At 48.4% G+C, this 20,100-nt stretch overlaps 1 protein-coding gene across 12 annotated transcripts in view; it reads left to right on the top strand.

Annotated features, from left to right (window-relative positions):
* Positions 1–20,100, top strand: part of CAMTA1 (calmodulin binding transcription activator 1) — a 288,481-nt gene that overhangs the window by 215,285 nt on the left and 53,096 nt on the right. For all 12 annotated transcript variants that reach the window (XM_061450331.1, XM_061450332.1, XM_061450338.1 and 9 more), the window contains one exon: positions 16,141–16,294. In XM_061450331.1, the coding sequence (XP_061306315.1) occupies positions 16,141–16,294 (154 nt within the window). The remainder of the gene's footprint in view (positions 1–16,140; positions 16,295–20,100) is intronic.

The following is a 20,100-nucleotide window of genomic DNA, read 5'->3' as shown; positions in this document are numbered from 1 at the left end:
CCTTTCTGCACCATCCCTCTGAAGCAGAAAGGGCAGAAGATTCCCCAAGCCCTGGCAAAGCTCTCTGTTTTTCCCGGGATAAAACACTTCTTCAAAGGAATATGGCAACAGTGCAATGGCCTGATGTGTTACATGAGCTGTAATATTCTGTTATCTTTGTTTTCAGTTTGTGCAGCGCGTCCTCAAAGGTTCTTTCTAATGTAATTTGGGGTTATGTGCAGGTTCAGACTACCTAGTTGAGGCTGCCTGTTCCACTGAGCAGCAGCTGGAGGAGAAGGGCTTTCTGATCTGATGGCTTTTGGTTATCAAGCAGGGAGGTAATACCTAATACTCAATAAAAAGCCTAGATCCAGCCTATGGAAAGGAATGAGTTCTTTCCAAAGTGCTTCAAAGTGTTGAGATGCATCTAAATCAAATTATCGGGCGAGGGGTGGGTTTCTGCCATGGGGCGAGCAGCTTCCCTTAAACACTAACTGTGTGCGATGCCTGAGCTGAATACCCTTCAGAGCTGCTTAAGAGCTTCTCTTTTCCATTTTGGTGATATCTTTCTAAATTATACATTAAACTTATCAGGGTGAGTAATGCATCACAGCTTCCCCATGTCAGCCTTAATGTTACTTACTCAGCTGTAGCTTTGTGTTTGCCTTTCCCTTCCGTTTATCTTCAGGCTCTGTGCTAGGATGGAGCAAACCCTGGGTCCTCCTTGCCAAAAGCTGTCTGCTGCAGAGATGCTCTGCAGGAAGCCAGGACGTGACTGATGTCCTGAGCCACTTTAGGGGGATGAAGAGCTGCCCTGTACCAAGGCAGAGCTGTTCCATGGGAGCAGGATGAAACCACGCTGTAATTTCTGTGTTCGATCGAAGCCAAGCTGCTGCTCCATGGGATGCAGGTGCTTTGCTGCAGGTTGCTTTTGTGCTTGTGAGGAAATAAGCCAGAGCATCCAGAGAATTTGAGCTGCTGCCCCACAAGGCAACGTGAACAGATACAGCAGCTTATCAGCCCTGGGAACAGTGATTTTGGGTAACGAGGATCTAAGATGATAGCTGTTGTAATTTTAGGTGCTGTAGGAAGAAGTAATTTGCTCCGTTTCCTTGCCAGTATGTCTGAGGAGGGATGGTATTTGGTTAAGTGCAGCTTTACGTTTGAGACCATTTGAAGTGCTGTGCATTAATGCTGGTGTCTGCTCTGAATCACCAGGCTTTGTTGCTGAAACCCCGCACCTATTGGCCCCTTGTGGAAATCATATCTTGTCTTCAGGCGCTGATGACAAGCGTGTTTCTAGGGCTGCTACAACCTCTTCTGTGAGATGTTGATACTGCACAAGGATGACAAAGGAGGAATTCCTGATTTCAGGGGATTTTTCCTCTCGCAGCCTCCTTGCGTTGCTGATGTCTTTTACTTTGGCTGGCTGTTGAATAATTCACTCCCAGGAAAGCAAGTGGAGGTTCCCTTCTTCCCACGCTGCCTCTCTGTAGCTCCCTCTGCCACAACCCCCTGTTTGAACTGCCTGTTTCTTTGGCCACATCAGGCACTTCATGCAGATGCTCTGCAGGACCGGTGCTGTTTCAAGCAGTCATAGAATCATAGTCCTTTCATGTTGTCCCACTTGGTTTTATTCTGATGTATATAGAAGTAATTGGATCCCAAGTCATACACCCACCAGTTTTCCTCTGCTTTTTCCTTTTCCCCCCACCAGAAATCAGTAGGCAGATGTGGGAATTGCTCTTTTCCTAAACGCAGCCATTCAAATGTCTGTAGCACCTGAGTGCCTTTATTCTGAACACCAGTCAGCTTTTGCTGTTTGTATCACCCTTTCACCTTACCATGTTTATGTTTCTATAGCAAAACACTGTATGTTTTCAGCAAAATTAATCAGTGTAATTATATGTGATTTCCAGTGTCAGGTTCAGCTGAAACACTGATTTAGGGTGGTGATTAGCCCTATCAGAAGCAACGAGGATGGAGAGCTAATCTGTGCCTAAAACTGTTGTTTTGAAAGATGCCATTTATACTCTATTCATCAATGGAGTATTTCCTCCGAGCCCCCTCAACCAGTTTGAATAGGAAAGGGATTTATATTAGATGGCAGTGCACCTTGTTTGGTTTGGACTGCTGCTGTTTGCAGAGGGTGCCATTATTCAGGCAGAAAGCGGTTGAGCTAGGGGTGGGCATTGACTACCAGGACCTTTGCACCTTCGTATTTGACTGAGGTTATACCAGGTGCAGTCTTGACGTTATTGAGATCTCAGTAGTCTTCAGCTTCTCTGAAAGAGCAAGAGCAGGCACATCCTGAAGCGTGCTTCTCCCATGCAGAGCTCCTGCAGTGTGGCGTGTGCTCTCGCCATGGAAAAGTCCTTCAGCCCTCACAAGGTTCATGGGACAAGCTCAAGGTTCGTTACAAACGTGAAGGGGAAGGAGTGGTGACCTGTGGCTTTATTCTTCATTTCAGCCATGCAGCCTTTCAGAACGAGGAGCATTTAAAAGCTTGCGAGCTCCAAGAGCGATTAATTTGCTATTTCAGTCCTTTAGAAAGTGCAGTTAAAGAGAAATGAAGTTTCTGCATCGTAAGAAGGTTCAGATCAATTAAAACTATTTACTTTGTTGCTAATGATTTCAGACCATTGTAGTCTATTGGTAAACAAGGGACTTCAAAAGCACGTTCATTCAGTGAGTGCACAGAGGAAATGTTAACGGGTTCTTGGATAAATTAAGGCTGGGATTCGGTGACAGGCTCTTACTGCAAACCATTTAGGGTGGGCTCCCTGCACAGCTTGATGGATGCCAGCTCTGGGAGGGCAGCTAAAGCTTCTCATGGGGTTTTGGTGTTCAGGTAACAGGGAACAGTAAAGGCTGGACTCCTGGGTAGCCAAGGCTCCTGCAGAGGAACGATGTGCTCTCCTCCCTGCTGGCTCCTCTTGGGGATGTGCCCCTTCTCGTGGATAGCAGCAAGGGACGCGTGAGCATATGTACATGCAGGTGAAGTCTGTGAAACCTTTTGGATGGTCTTGCAAAATGGGCCTTTTTTTGGTAGCACTGAATGGCATTAAAAAACTGGGAATCAGTGCTGGTTTTGTCAGGGTCTCACTTATCCTGTGGACAAGTCTGCTGCAGCTTCAATTTGCCTGCTTGGTAAAATAGGCTGTCACATGCCAGGGACAGCCAGATCTGTCAAGCTCCACACAGTTTTCCTTTATTAGTTCTATTGGTTTTATTGCCTTTCTTATGCTCTGAGGGATGATGGTTGTTTAGTGACAAGAACCTGGAAAATCATTCAAGTTGACAATGCTTTTTAGATTTCATTTTTTCCTTGTGTCTCTATCCATAAAAAGGAATGACTTGATGACACAGTGAACTTAGCGGGGAGCTTGTGCTGTTACTGAGGAGCTGCCTTCAAGTTCTGGGATCTGCCTCTGCTGCCATCCCCACGTCACATCTGCACTAGGGTCACATGTGGGCTTTTACCTCTCATCCTAGAAACCCTGGCTGGTAGCTCGCAGGTTTTTGTATGGCAATGATGTGCTTTGTTTTATGGCAGACAGTGACAATTTGGCTTTAATATCCTCAGGTGTGGTGATGGTTCTGGTCATTTCCAAATGCCCCGTACGCGTCAGGAGGGAAGATTTTTGTGGCTGTTTTCCAGGTTCCTGCAATACTGAGTCAGTTGAAAGGCTTCTGACGTGATGCCAAAGCATCAGGAAGCCTGGAGAAGGCAAACTTCAGGCTGTGTGTGTTGGAGGGTCTCCTCTGGCTGTGCAGGGGTTCTTCTCCTCATTCTATCCCTCGCCTGAAGAGAGGGATGCCGTGTTCCTAATGCAGAGCCAATGGAGACTCCACAGGGAGTCTGCATTCACCCACACACCTTTTGGTGTTTGTAGTCTCATTATGTATTCCTTCACAGGTTTCTTCAATACTCCCTGGTGTGGCAGGCAGACAGCACGTACCATGTGCAGTACCTGCCCTTCAAGCTGGCAGAGCAGGATGTGGTCTCCTTCGTGCTTTAGTGTCACAGCATCTTCAGGAGCCCTGGGATGGGCAGTGCTGCTCCTCCAGTCCCAGGGTTTAGGAATAACACAGTCAGCTTTTGCACATGTAGGGAACAGAATCCCCTTTGCTCTTCTGCTGCTCTGTGTCTGTCATGGGGTGGAAGCAGAAGTGTGGTGATGCTGGTGGAACTGCTCCAGATGGATGGTGGTGCCGGTGGTGCCAGTGGAGCCGGTGCCATGGTCTGAGCAGGCAGGGGGAGAGCAGCCACTTGTGCACAGGGTGTCTGCTCTGTGGATCTGTTGTTCTGAGAGTGAGCAGGCCATAACTCAGGGAATCCCAGTGACTTCAGTTCCTGCTGTAGATGATGCTTCTGCTGGCTCCTGTGCTCTGCAGCCGTGGTAGGTGACAGGAGCGTGCCTGCTGGCAACAGGAGCATTCCTGAGGAATGGGATAAAAACAGGCACAGCTCCTGCATCCCTGCCAAGGGAAATCTTTCCCACTGAACTATGTGCAAGGAGGTGCAACTGCAGCCACCCCAAATCACGCTGTTGCCGAGTGGGCACCAAGTCTCCGTTCTGGTAATAGAGAGTAATGATGTGTGGCTGGATGAGTGAAGACATTCATATCTAGCAGGAAACAGGAGGCATCTGGGCAGGATTTCTGCCTCAAAAAGGAGGTCTTTGCTGGTGAAAGAAAAATGTTCCCAGATGAAAAGCCTGCAGGGTGTACAGATGCTAATTACTGGCATTTTCTGACAATGCACGGACGGCACTGGGTAGCTCAAGGTAGGTCATGCTATGAAGATAACTGATGAATTCTGTCTCTTAACATAAGGGTATAACTGTACCTTTAAGCTGGAGTTTAGTGGTGTTGAACTGGTACAATTTGTACCCAGTGAAAGGGAATAGGAAGTGGAGCAAAAGAGAAGACACTTCACTGTGAGTGTCCAGAGCATCCATGAGGGAGGCACAGAGGAACACGGTCAATATCCCTCTCAAAAATCTTATCTGCAGAAGTATGTGGCGCACTTGACCCTCAGATCAATTCTCTTGCTTTTATATTTCTTGAGGTGAAAAGTGACCTATGTCCATGTTGAACAACAGCCAGAAACTAACTGTAGCCTCTCACACCCAGTGTTCGCCAGCAGTTACTGCTGGGACCACGCATACCTCCTGGAGCAGTGACTTCCCTCATGGCAGCCCCAAATCATGATGTTCTGTTTCTCCTGCATCCTGTGCTTGCAGGGGAGACATTTCTAACTATTAATACTAATTAATAACACTAATAACTCTTTATAGTAGGGAAAAGGTTACAACGATGTGTGAGAAACACTGATTGAGTTCAAGATCTGAGATGCGCAAGCTGAAGAAGAAAAACCGGTGCATCCTTCTGTAAAGCCCAGTAAAGAGAGGGGGCTCAATTCCTCTCCCGTGTTCTGAGCAGCCAGGAAAAACATGAAAGCAGTAAATTAGGAAATGCACAGAGCACTGTGGGGCTGGTAATGCAGAATATTGCTGTTCCTGGCACTTCAAGGACTCTTTTCCTAAGCTGTTCATTCCTTGGCGTTACCTATTTCTTAGATGCTGCTTTAGATGCATCGGTGCCTAAGCTGAAAAACCCCCTTTGATGTGTGCTCGCTTCCCCCAGCATTTACAAACTTAAAAGTACTCGTGTTAAACTTTAATTATTCCCGTGTCTGGCACTGGATGTTCCGACTGCCGCTGCTTTTTTGGGATGTCTCGGAAGATACGGTGTATGTAGCTGGGTCAAGTAGCTGATGGGTAAAATGAGTAATGACTTGCTGTGTGCAGTAGGCTGCATCTGTTGCTGGAATTTAGAAGCTTCCCTGCCTTTTCGTATTCTCTGAAGTGTGCAGTGTTATGGGCATTGTGTGTTCCTTTCTCTTGCTAATGGGAGTGCACACCACAGGCAGCAGCACTCCATTCCCAAAACATCTCCACTTCATAGACACTTTTGGTGAGTAAACTTGAAAAAAAAGGAAAAAGGAGACTTTCTGTATACAGCAGCAGATGCATTGCTGCTTGTTATGTTCTTCTGAAGGCGTTTCCAGAACTCCTCTATTGTTTATTAGAGCATAGTGTGAAATAAGATGGGGGAGAATCTCCACAGGAAGAGGCTGAGACAGAGCCATGGAGTTGCCAAAGCAGTTGGTACCTCGCATGTGCCATCTCTCCGAACACTCACCTGATGGATCCGCTCTCACTGCTTACAAATCTGATTGGACGTAGCGTTGGCATCTGTCATCTGTCATCTGCTCAGATGCCAAGGGCTAAACAAAGCTCCCCTTCTTCTGCTTAAACAACACGGCTTCGGAGGTTATCGGGGCCCTGTCATTAGCTGGGAAATCACCAGCCTGCTCCCATGCATGGGATTTGAGACTGATGGATGAGGCTGAAGAGCAGTTTGCTCTTCTTTACCCGGGCTGGAGCAGCCCTTCTGCTCCTCACAGCACTTCTAATCAGTTAGCAGCCAGGTTGCTTGTTCTGCTCTGGGAGTTTGAGGCAGGATGGGCTCATTGTGCCAGTTTACCATTCTCTTCTCACAGTGTATGGAAGGGGCACCTGGGAAAGAGAGCCCTGATTCAGGGCAAAAAGGGGCCAGGAAGGAATGTGGGCTTCTCCTTTGAATTCAGAGTTGTTTGTCCACCCTGGAGTGGTTCTGTGTTTGTGCTCTTGTGGGACATAGAGAACCAAAGTCTGATAGTTGGATGGTGTGAGAAGAGCTCCCCGAAAGAAACCTGAAAGCCTATGTGGTCAAAAAGGACTTGGGGTCTCCCGGAGGGTCAGATAAGGAGATAACTCTGCTCTCCTGGCCCCTCTGAGCCATACAGCAGCATTGGTGGGATTCATGTTTCCTTTTAAGATGCCAGGGCATCCGCCTGGGAGTCTAGAAATACACATACAGGAGGCCTTGAGAGCTGGGCTCAGCCTAACACAGCCTGCAGCAGGAGCTCTTAGATGCTAATCTCTGTTTGTGAATCTCCTCTGTCTGGGGACGTTCGAGGCTTCTGAGTGAAAGTGAAGAAGAAACGAGGGTGTCTCAATAATCTTTTCCTTGCAATTCAGAAGAAATTCAAGCCTGATCCTTGTTTTGCCTTAGGATTCAATGTTTTCAGTTCCAAATGCTGCATCAGATCCCAGCTGGCTGCTGTGAGTCACGTTTAGGACACCATGCCTAATGAGTAAAAGCCAGCCTGGAGTGAGCATAGAAGAGTGCTGCATGTCCTTGACCTGACACTTTGGTGTATCCCTGGTTCCTGTGCCCTGGGGACAGCCCCGGTGCTGCTGGCCTCCCTGTGCAGCTTTAGTTTGATCCTCACACAAGGTACAGTTGGGCTCTGAACCATGGAGCAAAGAGGGGAACTTTGGATTCCCTGGCACTGGGGGTTACTCTTGTCTATAAAGGTTATTCAGGCACAACAAAGCCTTCAGTGACTAACCTGGATGCTATATAGCAGTGTCATAAGGGTTATGCCATAGGAACAGAAATGTTGCAAGACTATCAAAGCCAACATTATGAAAGTGTTTTGAAGGTTATTGATGTTCTTCCCCTGGGAATTGTATTACCAGTCACTGATATCAAAAGTAACAAATTTAAAGAAGCTATAAATGACAAAGCCCTTGGAGCAAGAGCAAAGAGTGAAAATAAAAAGGACTTGTTGGCTTATCACATACCATATAAGCTGCATGGAACATTAAATAGCATTTCTCTCCTATTCCTCCAGGCAGGCAGCAAGGTTATGCGTGCATCCTGTGCAGGCACCCGCAGCCCCAGTCTCCACACTTGCTGTGCAGATGGATGGGAAGGGGCCAGGGCTGGTGAGCACTGGGTCAGAGAAGGAGTGGAACGTGCTGCGAGGGGCAGCGCATCCCATCAGACCTGTCAAAGCCATTCCCCTGATGCAGATGCCAGCCAGAAACAGGGGGTAGTCGAGTAATAGGAAAAGAATGGTTGTATGTGAACAGTGAGGGATGGAGAGTCCTGCAGTGTCTGGTGGTGCTGGCTGCTGGCCGGGCAGAGCTCCAGCCCCTGGGATGCTGCAGGAGCTGTCACCACCTGAGAAAGCTCCTTTTCTGCTTGGCCCTTGTGTGGGCCAGCAGCCCCCTGCGAAACACCAAGGTGCTGGTCTGCTCCATACTTCATGCACACACAAAGCCATGGACGCATCCTTAGTCCTGCATCCTCCACTCCTGGATGCTGCTGCTCACGCGCTGCTGCTGTAGGGACTGTACATGGGCTTTGAGGGGCAATCAGCTTCCAAATGATTTTAACTCATTTGCATACATACAAAAATAGCTTAGAGCTTGATGAAGCTTTCTGAACAGCACCAAGGGACAACGTGTCTCTGGAGGGAGAGCTTATCAAGAGCTCCGGGTACGTTCTCCTGGGCTTTTCTCATGTGGCATTTGGAAATGTCAGCTTCCTGTTGCTTGGTCCAGCTACAACAATTCCAATTAAAAATATGAAAAGTTGAGGTATCTTCAGGTGCACGTTGAACTGATCCTAATTCACAAAGTGCATTCGTATTTAAAAGTTAATAGTGTTATGGAGGCAAACTAGGCCATCAGCAGATGAGAGAGGAAACTCGCACCATCTGCATGCAAACCAGAAGCCGAAGCAGTGCATTCTGTTGGTATAAACTTTGAAAGCACTTGGTGAATGTCAGTGGAGCTTTGAAATTAAAATTCCTTCTTATTCCAGACCAGCTATTGTTGCATCTCTGGCTTGGGTGAGCTGGGAAAGGATAGAAGCCACTTGGGGCATGCTTTATAATGCTGGCATTTCTGGAAGGCGATGGGGATGGAAGTGTTCCGAGCTTAGCTCTGAGCCTGTTTGAAATGCAATAACAGAATTCCCATGTAAAGGTTGTGATAAAAGCAGCAAGAGGGAGGGGGTTTGTGTACCTCAGGATGAGGCAGATGTCAGCTGAGGGATCTCTGGCTTGCACTTACGGGGGGAAATATCTGAACGTGGTAGCAAACCTTGCAGGGTGGCCGGCTGCAGGGAGGCTGGCACCACTGCATCAGACTCAGTACCTCCATGCTTACGTTTGTGTGTGCTAATCTGACACAGCTTTGTGTTTGCATGGGGAGCATCAGGTAGCTTTGAACTATTAATGCAAGTGCAGGGCAGAACTCTGCAGCTTTGGTGGCCTTTGGTGAGGTTCCTTACTGACACTGTGGGCACTATCAGGCATTTGCTTTGTTTTCCCCTAGAAAAAGCTCTGTTTTGCTGTTAAATCAAGTAATCCCTGTGTATAACTTTGTCTCTGCTAGGAAATCCTTTGAGATGTTCTGACTATGAAAAGCCTAATTCAAGTGTAGGACACTTTGAAGTATAAGATGCTCTCCTCTACACCACTTCCCATGCAAAAGAAATTGCACTGTTCTGGAAGTGGGTGCAGTATGCAGGTTTTCGTTAAACGGAGGCATTGTGTGAGTGTCAGTCTTCAAAGGTGGAGAGTTGGAGCAGCAGTATGTGCACAGTACAGCCAGAAATTTGTATGGATGTAATAAGCCTCATTTGTCAGGAAGAGTAACTCCAATTCAAACCAAAGAGACCTTTGCTTTACCCTTGTTTGAAGAACTTCAGGGCTTTTGCAGGATGAGTTGTAAAACCTTGGGCAGGGTTTTGGCAATGGAGAGAGTGAGTGACAGAAAGGAGGAGATGCTTTGGTGATTGCCATGGCAATCGATGCTGGCAGCCAGGTTAAACACATCCATTGCTGTTGTTACGTGGCTTTCAGGAGCGCAGTGTGTTACAGAAGGATGTATCTAAGCAAGGTGAAGGAGGGCAAGTTGCTGTCTGGAAGTTTTCTCTGCATGCTTTTATCATGGTTACGCTTTTATGCATGAGCAATGGCATAGCTTTAGTTATTAAACTGACTCAAACAGCTGCCCAGGCACCTTCTGTGACTGTTCAACAGCTACTGGAGTCTCAGGCTGGTCTTTCAAGAATACAGATGTGCAGCCATGAGGGATTGAGTGAGCAGTCAAAAACCATGGTTGGGAAACAGGGAAGAGCAGCTTTTGGTCCTTCAGCTCCTCTCTTTGCTCTGTGCTTTGTAGCATGGAGCTGAGCTGGTCAGTGCCCCCTGTGCAAGGTGTTACCAACGCTGCGTGGCCAGGACTTGGGTGTCCCCAGCCCTTCTCAGCCAAGTGCTGTTGTGCTCTGCAGTGGGTTCGATGCTCCAGAGCAATGAGCAGGGCAAGAAACTTCCCTGCTGCGTTTCTGCCCCCCAGGCACCAGGGCATGGCACTTGTGCATCAGCACCACTGGCTCCGCTGCGTGTTTCTAGATGAGCACAAGCAGTCCCAGCCCGTGCCAGAATTACCTTGTCCCTGTCAGCTGCCTGTGTGAGTTAAAGCTTCCATCTGCAACACAGATGAGAAGAAATCCCCATTGTCCAGAGGAATAATACCTGCATGAGAGACAGAAGTGCCTTTTGTTTGATTTTGCTGCGTGCTTCTGGTTGTGCACTGTTGTCCTTCTGTTAGACCTTTTATTAGCGCAAGAGTATTGCTCTGGAAGATAATAAGCAACTGGGACATAAATTCCTCCTTGGAACTTTGGAGGCCAGGAATTACAGCGCTGTATTTTTGGGGACCTTTCAAAGTGCACGTTAAATAAACATGATCCTCAGGAGTATTCAGAGACAGCTCTTGGTGTATAAAATGTCTTCAAATATATCACCTTTGATGATGTATTAGTAAGTGTTTGGTGTTTGTTCTATATTAAGACTCTCTTACTTTGCTGCTCGCGCTGTTTAGATGCTGCCTGGTGCTGCCTGGGCTGATCCATGTGCTGTTTGTAACCCCATGGGATTGCTGCCAGGCTCACCTACAGAGAAAAGCTTATTCAGAGACCTCATGACTTTTCCCTGGACTCTGCTTGTTTCTGGGGGTGTCCTGGGGCAATTCAAGTCAAGCCTCCTGTATTGCTGAACCCTGAGCATCACCATAGACCTTTCTTTTAAGTGGGAGCAAAAGACTTCAGGCCAGTTTCTGCTCCCCTGCTGCCTTCTAAGATTGTCCAGAGCAACATCCTCTGCCTTTGGCTGTGCTGGAGGTCTGCCAGTGGCAATGCTTCTGCAGGCCTCAGGGAGAAGGTGCTCAGGATGGGGCTCTTGCTCCTCTGTATTCAGGTGTTGCTGCCAGCGCGTGGAGGATAAATCAGCATCTCAGCCAAGGATGCTTTTTGCAGGCTGGCTCTTAGGGACCTGAGAGCAGTGCTCCTCAGGAGCAATGGGGGTCTGACTGTGTCAGTGGTGTCATAGGGATGGGACAAGCACTGTTACTGGGGGAAGCGTATGGATTATCAAGGCAGGGCAGGAAAACGGGGGTGGGGGGGAAGAAAGATGAGGATTAAAAACCAAAATAAAAAAAGGAAAACCTGTATTTTCCCAGTCCAAACCCTGCAGTGGCTCTCTACCCCCTCATCATCCTTTGGAGGTGTAAAACATGGACCAGAGTACAGTTACTTTCCTGATTACCCTCTTGTCTTCCCTTACCAAGTTAGCAAAGAGGAACTGGGGAGCACATTACGAAGGATACAGCCCTGTGAAATCTGGATTCCCTTTAAAACAATCACAGGAAGTCTCAATCTTGTCATTCCATGAGGGTCAAAATAACTTTACAGCTTGCCGAGCCCTTCATCCGCCGTTCCCTTGTTGGGGGTGTGTGGAGCTCTGTGGGCCTGCCCCAGTCTCTTCTCTCAAAAAATAGTGAATTTAAACAAAACCCCTCAGAAGGGTTGGGCTGAAAACATGGGAAAATTCCTTGTTTTGGAGTTGTGGGCATGGAGATTGGGAGCACACGTGGTCCCCATCCTGTGCCTCCAGACGTGGCTGGGATGCAGTGACGGTGAAGATGGGGACAACCAGTGCCCCGGAGGGGACCTGAAGTTCCTGTACCCAGACAAGGAGGATGACATCTGGTAACTGGTGGTGTATATCCGGGTGCTGATTTAACCAGGTTAAATCTCGCCCAAAGCTAGCATTTAGTCTCTGGAAAAGAAAAAAATCCCATTACTTGCATGTCTGGGTTGTGTTATCTGTGCTTTGTGCTTCGGCTATGGCAGGCTCTGCTCTCAAACCATTAAAAATCCAGAGGAAACCCTCCAGAGAGACGCTGCTATAAATAGCAGGAAATTCTCTCATCCTCCGTGTGTCTGGGAAGGGTTTCATTCCTTGGTTTGCTCTTAAATAATATATAGATGATACACAGGCACTGTCAGTACCTGTCTCTGCATTACCTGTGGGTACTGAAGCATCACTGCAGCCTCTCAAAGCCCCAGCAACCTTTTTGTATTATCTTCTTGTGGGTGATAATCTGTTGGATATTAATCCGGTCACCCCACAGTGATGGATGTGAATTACATCCCCAGGAAGCTGAGGTCCCTTTTCAGCCTTTTTGGGTGGTTTGAGGAATACAAAGTAAACCTTGTGAAGGAACAGGAAAGAAAGATTGCTTTTATAGTTTGGGGGTGAAAGGAAAGGGAGGGAGGCACAGGAGCTGCCTCTGCTCCTTCTGCCCTTTTCCTTGGTGTTTTAGCCATTAGGACCAGAAAAGGCTGATTTCACCGTGCGTTGATGATGTGTGGTGCTTTGCACACAGCAGAAATAGATGGGTTTCCAGTGAGGGCCAGGGCGATGGGATGCACAGCACAGTGGCTCCCAGGGCTGTATTTGGGGGTAGTTTCCTTGTAGGCTGGCTGGGATTACATTCACGGATGCTCGTGGTCCCTGAGGATGATTTATTTCCATTCACTCTTCCATCAGGGAGCACGAATACAAAACCTTTCAGTTCAGAGGTATTTTTGTCCAAGTAAAATGTCTTGAGCTGTGGTTGTCGGTGATTTGGAAGCCCCTGCCAGTGAGCTCTCGCCTTGAGCTGATTGGCGTTGCTGAGCAGCTGAACGCTGGCCAGGAATGGTGTTTGGTTTTTGCCTTTAGAAACTAAAAAGCATGCTTTGGGGTGGGGACAGCAAGAAGAGAGAGGGGGGTTGTGGTTATTCTGTCCTGCCTGAGAAGGGAGACTTCCCTCATGTAGGGGACACACTTTGGGTAGTAACAAGCAAACAGAAAGCAGTTGCTGAAATGAGAGGAAGGTTTCCCTGTGGCTTGGTGGTACCTGCCATCCCTGCATCCCAGCACTGGTGGTACCTGCCGTTCCTGCATCCCAGCACTGGTGGTACCTGCCATCCCTGCATCCCAGCACTGGTGGTACCTGCCGTTCCTGCATCCCAGCACTGGTGGTACCTGCCATCCCTGCATCCCAGCGCTGGTGGTACCTGCCATTCCTGCATCCCAGTGCTGGTGGTACCTGCCATCCCTGCATCCCAGCACTCATCAGGCCGTGCTTTGCTTTGCATCCTGCCCTCCCCACCTGCCAGCTTGGCTGTCTTCAGCTTTGTGTTTCTGCTGATGTGAAAGCCAGAAGCACGGGGTGGGCTGGTGGAACAAACAATACCTGATTTACTTGGTTAATTTAAATAGCATCTAGTGGGTAGCGCAGGGAGGCTGCACCGCTGCTCCAGCAGTCACGCTGGGAGGCAGGTCTGCAGCCCCATTATGTGCTATTATTGCTTTCAGGGTAATGTATACATTTTCTTTCACTATCACATAGTTTTTCTCCTTCATTTTTCATGAGAACTGGCATTAGATTAATGGTTAAGCCATGGAAGAAACGTAACACCGTGCCAGTCTGATTTATTGACCACTTAGTGCTGATGAAGCTGCAAACAAGAGTCAGGCAGATGTTGCAGCTGCATTTTTCTTTATCAAAGCTAACAGCTTTGTGTGTCTTTTAACCACTTGTAGCACCATCTCCTGCTTGTCCTACAGCACTGGGGACAGTGGAACAAATCCCTCCACCACCCTAAGGAGACTGCTGGGGTGCAGCGTGCCCAGGAGCCTGGACCAGGTCAGGGATAGGCGGCAGCATCTCCAGCTCTGCAGATGCTCTGGGCGCTGAAGTGATGGGTGACTTTCCAATGGGCGCAGTTCCAGAGCCATCTGCAGCCCAGTCCAGGGTTCCCTGTAGGACTTCCCTCCACTGTCCTGGCTCATTTCCCACGTGGAAGTTGCATTTGTCATGTTTTGTTTCAGTCTTTCACATTTCTCTTGTTCTGCTGGTAGGTCTCCAAAAGGAAATAGTGATTCTCTGCTGATGTAGAGTTGTCCAAAACATGCTTATTCTCTTCATTTGTGTCAAAACATTTAAGTTCTCCAGGTAGATGGGCATTCATGAGATTTGCCAGTCTGAGGTCAGCTTCTGGATGTAGACATAAGGAGCAGACCTCTTGGTTTTGTGTTTATTTTATATGCTTTTATTTATAAGAAGTATAAACTCCAGTGCCAGTCTGCTGCTGAGGTCCGTGTGCTGCTGCTGCCATGAAGCCCCATCGCCCTTACTTCCCTGGTGACAATCAGGCACTATCAGGCTGTGAAAAGCACAGTTAATCTGAACCGAAGGAAGCAGCATCTGCAGATCAGCCGAAGGAAAACGTGGCACCATGTGTGTGGTGACCAGAGGATTTGGGGTGGAAAGAGAGGATGCGGTGTTTGCCTGTGTCCTTCTCAAGTTGTCTCTCAGCTGGAACAGATGTGCCCTGTGAAACGGAAGGTTTTGAACACACAAAAATTGAAGATAAAAGGGGAATCTTGAGAGCAGATCTGATGGTTTGCTTTGCTTTAGCACTTTCCAGAACGACTCCAGAATAGGTTGTTAGCAGTTCCTCACTAGGTTTCCTTGCCTCTTCCCTGTGCAATGCAACTTTTCTCTTCTGTGAGATACTGCAGTCTCGGAATCCGCTCTGAGAATCGCCCACTTGCAGTTTGCATCAGTAAAGGGGGGGAAATGCAAGTTTCTGTTCGCATATCTTCCTCGTTTAAAAGACGGCTTCTGCAGATAAAGGGAAACGTCCGGGTGCAGCATGCAAAGGGGTGCAGAACGTGGGAGGTTACCTTCCCCTGGTCTTCCTTTAGGGCAAGTGTCCATGGGCTGCTCCAGCCCTCTGCGGGTTTCATAAGCCAGCACTCCCATTAGCACAACCTTTGCAAATGAATGACGGCTTGCCTTCCCTCTCCCACTCAGAACAGGGCTCTCGCAGCATTAATGAAACATTAGAGTTTTAATTACACCATTATCCTATTTATTTTTATAAATAATTCCAAAGCAGTCATTAAGTTTGTGAACTTTGGAGTAAATGACTTAAGGGAGAGAAATCAGCTTCTCCATCTCGTTATTATCTATTGTACAATCTTGCTGGGATGCTGGTGGGGAAAGTAGCCGAGTTGTTTCTGTTGCTGTTGTTAAGATGATTCATTTACTCACAGGGTGGTAGCACACTGCTCAGCTCCCGACTTGAAGCGGCTGTGTCAGTGGGACGGCGCCGCAGTGCGTCAAAGCCAGCTCCATCCCCGTCTCAGACCCCGGACGGCGGTGCACGGAGGGAGAGGGGAGCACTACCCAGCCCTGCAGGAGCCTTGCAGTTGTTCTGCAGCACTTCTGCAAAGGACACAGTCTCTTCCAGCCCTCACCTTCTGCAGCTTGCTGCTTTCCGTGCAGAGCTGCAAGATCTTCACAGGACAGGGAACCTTGGGATGTGTGGAAAGAGCCCATCCTTGGGGCACTCTGAGCCTCCTTGGCTCTTCCCTCCCTCTTTCTGCCACTATAGGGAGAGCGTGGCTGTTACTGATGTTCCAGGGTGAATTCCCACTTATTCGAAGTAGCTTTATGTGGACCAGAGCTGATGAAAGCATTGGCTCAAACAGACTGCAGGTCCCTTAAACCAAAGCAAATTACCTGGTGTTTGTTGCAGCTGCTGATTGCAGGGCTCCTGCAGGTCTTCAGTGTTTTATGGGCTGGAGGAAAGGTTCACCCTGAGCACACAAGGGGAGCAAGGGATTTGCAAGCAAATGGCACTTAGGATGGGAGGAAGCTGTGTGCAGACTCTGTTGTGCCTCCTCTTAAAGAACAGCTCTGATCTTGGGAAGATCTGGTCCATACTGGGATTTAATTATGGTGCTTTATGTCAGGTTTAGGAGAGCATTATGAGGCTTTCCTAGTTCTAATTAGGAGGATGAATACAGGGAGGCCCAATGGTGTAACTTTTGCTGTGCTCTCTCTGCAGAACCCAGACATCGTGTTGGTGCACTACCTGAACGTCCCTGCCATCGAGGACTGCGGGAAGCCGTGCGGCCCCATCTTGTGCTCCATAAACACAGACAAGAAGGAATGGGCAAAGTGGACAAAAGAGGAGCTCATCGGGCAGCTCAAACCGATGTGTGAGTACCTGCTGGAGGCTCTTTTGCTCTTTGGCTTTATGAAGGGTTAGAGAACGAAGTCTCACTGCCACCAACTGCCCCTGGGAAGGAGTCATTTGTCAATCTCACCTTGCATCTGCATGCACTGTCTTTCTTCCCAGTGTTGAACACTTCTGGGATGCATGGTCTGAGGGCTGCCCGGGCTGGCTCAAAACAGGTCATGGTCCAGAAAAGGTCCCTTCCACATACTGTGTAAGAACTGTGCCTATGGTCTTGTGCTTCCAGTGCCTTTTGTAAGCACACACTCATCTGCAAGGAGCCTTTGCAGCATTAGGTAGGTTTCCCCCAAGGGCACTCCATGTTTGTGTCAGATGGGAAGGGGTTGCTGTTGCTCAGATGGACTCTGTGGAGCTGGGTGCTTCAGGGTGGGTGTCGTTTACTACTGTTCTTTGCAGTGTAGTAAGAGGGCCACTTAGGTGTGTGCAGTGATGAAGAGGTTTGCTCTGCAAACAGACCTCTGTGCATCTGCCTTGGACTGTGTTTTCCTTCACATCACAGCTGCGTTGTGCGTCTTCCCCTGGAGAACAGGTCCCAGTGTGCGTGCAAACATCGTTTTGCAATGAAAGAAAGGTTCGGTGCAGTGTGGGTCTGTAAGGAGGAGAAAATTAACCACAAGAGCCACAATACCCAATGTGGGTGCTTGCATCTGAGTCAGCAAACCCCAGGTCTGCTTTCCACCCTCACCCCTGCCCCAGCCAGACGCTGGTGTCGTGCCCAGCTCTCTGTAATGAGAGGTCAGAGCCGTGAAGTCCATTCTGATGTGTCTCAACCATCAGAGGGGGCTCAGTGTCAGGTCGTGCTGAGCACAGCATTAATGGTCCAGGTTTGCACCACTCCTGTTGCATCCTGAGCTCTGCAGCCCCATGTAGTCATTTTCCATGTAAAGCATGGGGGGGGCAGAAAACAAGCAGAAGAGAGGAGAGAACATGACACGTTTGCTAAACAGAATATTGCCCCCGGGATCAATAACCTTAGACAGAGATCAGGAGGCTGAAGGTGTAGCTGAGGCTGGACAAGTACCTTAGCATTAAACAGGAGGGGAAGTGGCAGCCTGTTAAAAAATCTGCAGTGCATCAAGAAAATGATGTGAAAACTGCAACGAACTCCCCATAAATTTAATAACACTTGGCTCTTTTATGTCTCAGGAGGGAAGAGTGAAACTCTGCGCAATTATTCAGAGTATATATGCATGTGCACGTCTCTGTTTATGGGTACATATCCTGGGAAACGCATCCTTAGAAATGGAGCTCAAATAAAAGCTTTGGATGCTGCTCAGACCTCGGAAACAAAGAGGACATGGATAACCGTGTTTGGGGAGCACAGAGGGGCACTGCTCGCCAAGAAGCCATCAGATTTGGTTCCAGTATTGCGTGTGCCATTCAGTCCTGTAGCCAAGCACATTAGTTTCATCACATTTTTGCATTAATCACATTCTTTCACAGACTTCGCAGTTTGATTGCCTGATGTTTCCAAATTTCTCTGCCCTAAAGCAGATTTGTCAGTGACTTAATCAAAGTGTTGGGCATGGTGTCACTGCGGAAGCGACAGTCTCACCCTTTTGCCTGTTCTGTGTTGGGGTTCTCCTACATGTGATTCCTCTGGGCTCGGAAGCTGTGAGAGGGCTTTTGGGTGATTCTCTGGTTTTCTTGGTTGCCATTTTTGATGTTTCAGACAAGTTAGTGCTGATACAGCCGGGCTGTGTGTGTTTAAATGCTGTACCTGCAGGGAGGCTTGAACATCCTGTTTCATTCCGAGCTGGGAGAAGCCAATTCCCATTCTACCTTTGGGGACAATGCAGCGGCCAGTATCCAGGTCTCGACTGGCTGAGTACAAGTGCTGTTTGTTCAAGTCCTCCTCAGCCTGGACCAGAGTCAGATATTAAAGCTTTTGACCTCTGTCAGGTATTAAAGCTTTTGTATCAGAATCCAGGCTAACGGAGTGTCTGTGGTGCGGCAGCCAAAGGCTGGGAACATGTTCTCTTGGCCGTGTGTGCCTGGAGAACTGCAAGTGATGTGGCAGATGGCTGGCAGGGAGAGAGGCATCGGTCTGAGAGCCCGAGCCAGACAGATACATCAAACTGTTTTTCCTGAAACGCAGAGAGACCCTGCCTGGGATGAGCAGGAATCTGCTCACATTGCCCGCATCCGTAACTCACTCTGCTCCTTATTCCTTCCCTGCTGCATCATCCCAAAGTCAGTCCAGGCCTCAGAAGGCATCTGGGATAGGCACAGGACCCAGGTACCAGACCGTGTCACCTCTGTGAGCAGAGCAGCACGCTGAGGTCTGGGATGCTGAGAGGGGGCTCCTCCTGTCCTGGTTTGAAGGAGACCTCTGCAGAGGTGGTGATTCCTAATGCTGTGACTGTGCTTGTGCTGATGGTTATGGATGAGAAGATGCCTTTTCAGGGTGGCCATAGAGCTCTGAGAGCTTCATGGAAACACCATTAACTTGTCCTAACAGAGCTGCTCTGTGAGCTAATTAAGAGACAAATTAACCCATTTGAACATCCATGGAAGGTAAATAGTTGATGCAGATGCTCCGAGGATTTGGAGTTTCATCAGCATCTCCAGCTGACACTGTACATAATGAACTGATCAGCCTGAGTTCAGTTTTCACAGCTTTGGGTTTGTGGTTTAGTTCTGATGTATTTGTTACCTGCATTCATACTGGGACATCCATGACCTCCTGATTGTCCTTTCTGGACTATCACTGGTGGCTTCTCAGGCCTCAGTTCCGCAGTCCTTGAGACTGAAGCCTGGAAGAGCTCTGGATTCATGACGTCCAGCAGGATGAGTCCTCTCTCCTTCCAGGCTAGGAGATGGGGCACCATGTCTTAGTCACAGACATGCTTAGGGAGCACACAGAGGGCTGTAAAGCCTCCACTGAAACATGCTGCTTCTGCTGGCAGGCCTGTGATAATCTGCATGTCAGCAGCATCATAGCTAGTTGTCTGAATCAAGCGGGTCGTCGTATGCCTTGCTCCTGTCTGTGTGCAGCTTTTCAGGACATTTGTGCAAAGTGAACAGTGATAATACATGGAAATCGTACGGGACCATCGTCCGAGACACCTGTGAGTCATTTCAGGATGCCTGCTATGAAAAATGTGTCTCAATTTGGCCTTGCTCTTCCCTTCCCCCCCCTTTTGTGCCCTGTTACACTCTTGCTTTGAGATTTCTCTGAACAGATTTGCAGATGTCCTTAGAGGCATCTGGTGGTAAAATCAAACCGCAGCGACAGAATCCAGCACAGCAGAATTCTGTGTATGAGCTCCATATGATCAGCAAATTGCAGCCAGCTCATGTTGGGGGTTTCTCCAAATCATCCCCTTTTGGCTTTCTCATCCCTCAGCTGGCAAAGTCTGAGTTACAGGCTCACAGCTGGTGCTACGCTGCAAGCCTTGGTTCAGGTCCACTATAATTAAGGACTGTCTTTCGTTTGGGGGGAAAAAGAAGGTTTTCTTCATTCCTCTGCTGCCTGGAAGCTGATTGCTCCCACCACAGCTGGGGATGCTGGGGCTTCACATGGCACTCAGCACACTCAATACCTTTGGGCGCAGGTGGCGGTACTGTCTCCCACTGGAGTCACCAATTCAGTCTGTGTAAATGAAACCATGGGGGATCTTGGAGCTCACCTGAAACTGCATCCCTGTTGTTGCAGCTGGAGAGGGCTTTAAATCCTCATAACCCAGAGCAAAGTCTGAATAGCAGAGATGTGCTTTAATTGAAGAATCGATTGTTGGGTATTTTTATCTTGGCTTAAATTTACAT

Source organism: Pezoporus flaviventris, unplaced genomic scaffold, assembly GCF_033815535.1.
Source record: "Pezoporus flaviventris isolate CSIRO_AGI_PZ_B2104156 unplaced genomic scaffold, CSIRO_AGI_Pfla_v1 ptg000009l, whole genome shotgun sequence".
NCBI classification, from domain to species: Eukaryota; Metazoa; Chordata; class Aves; order Psittaciformes; family Psittacidae; genus Pezoporus; species Pezoporus flaviventris.
The sequence above is the reverse complement of the archived record's forward strand: the minus strand, read 5'-3'. Positions and strand labels throughout refer to the sequence as shown.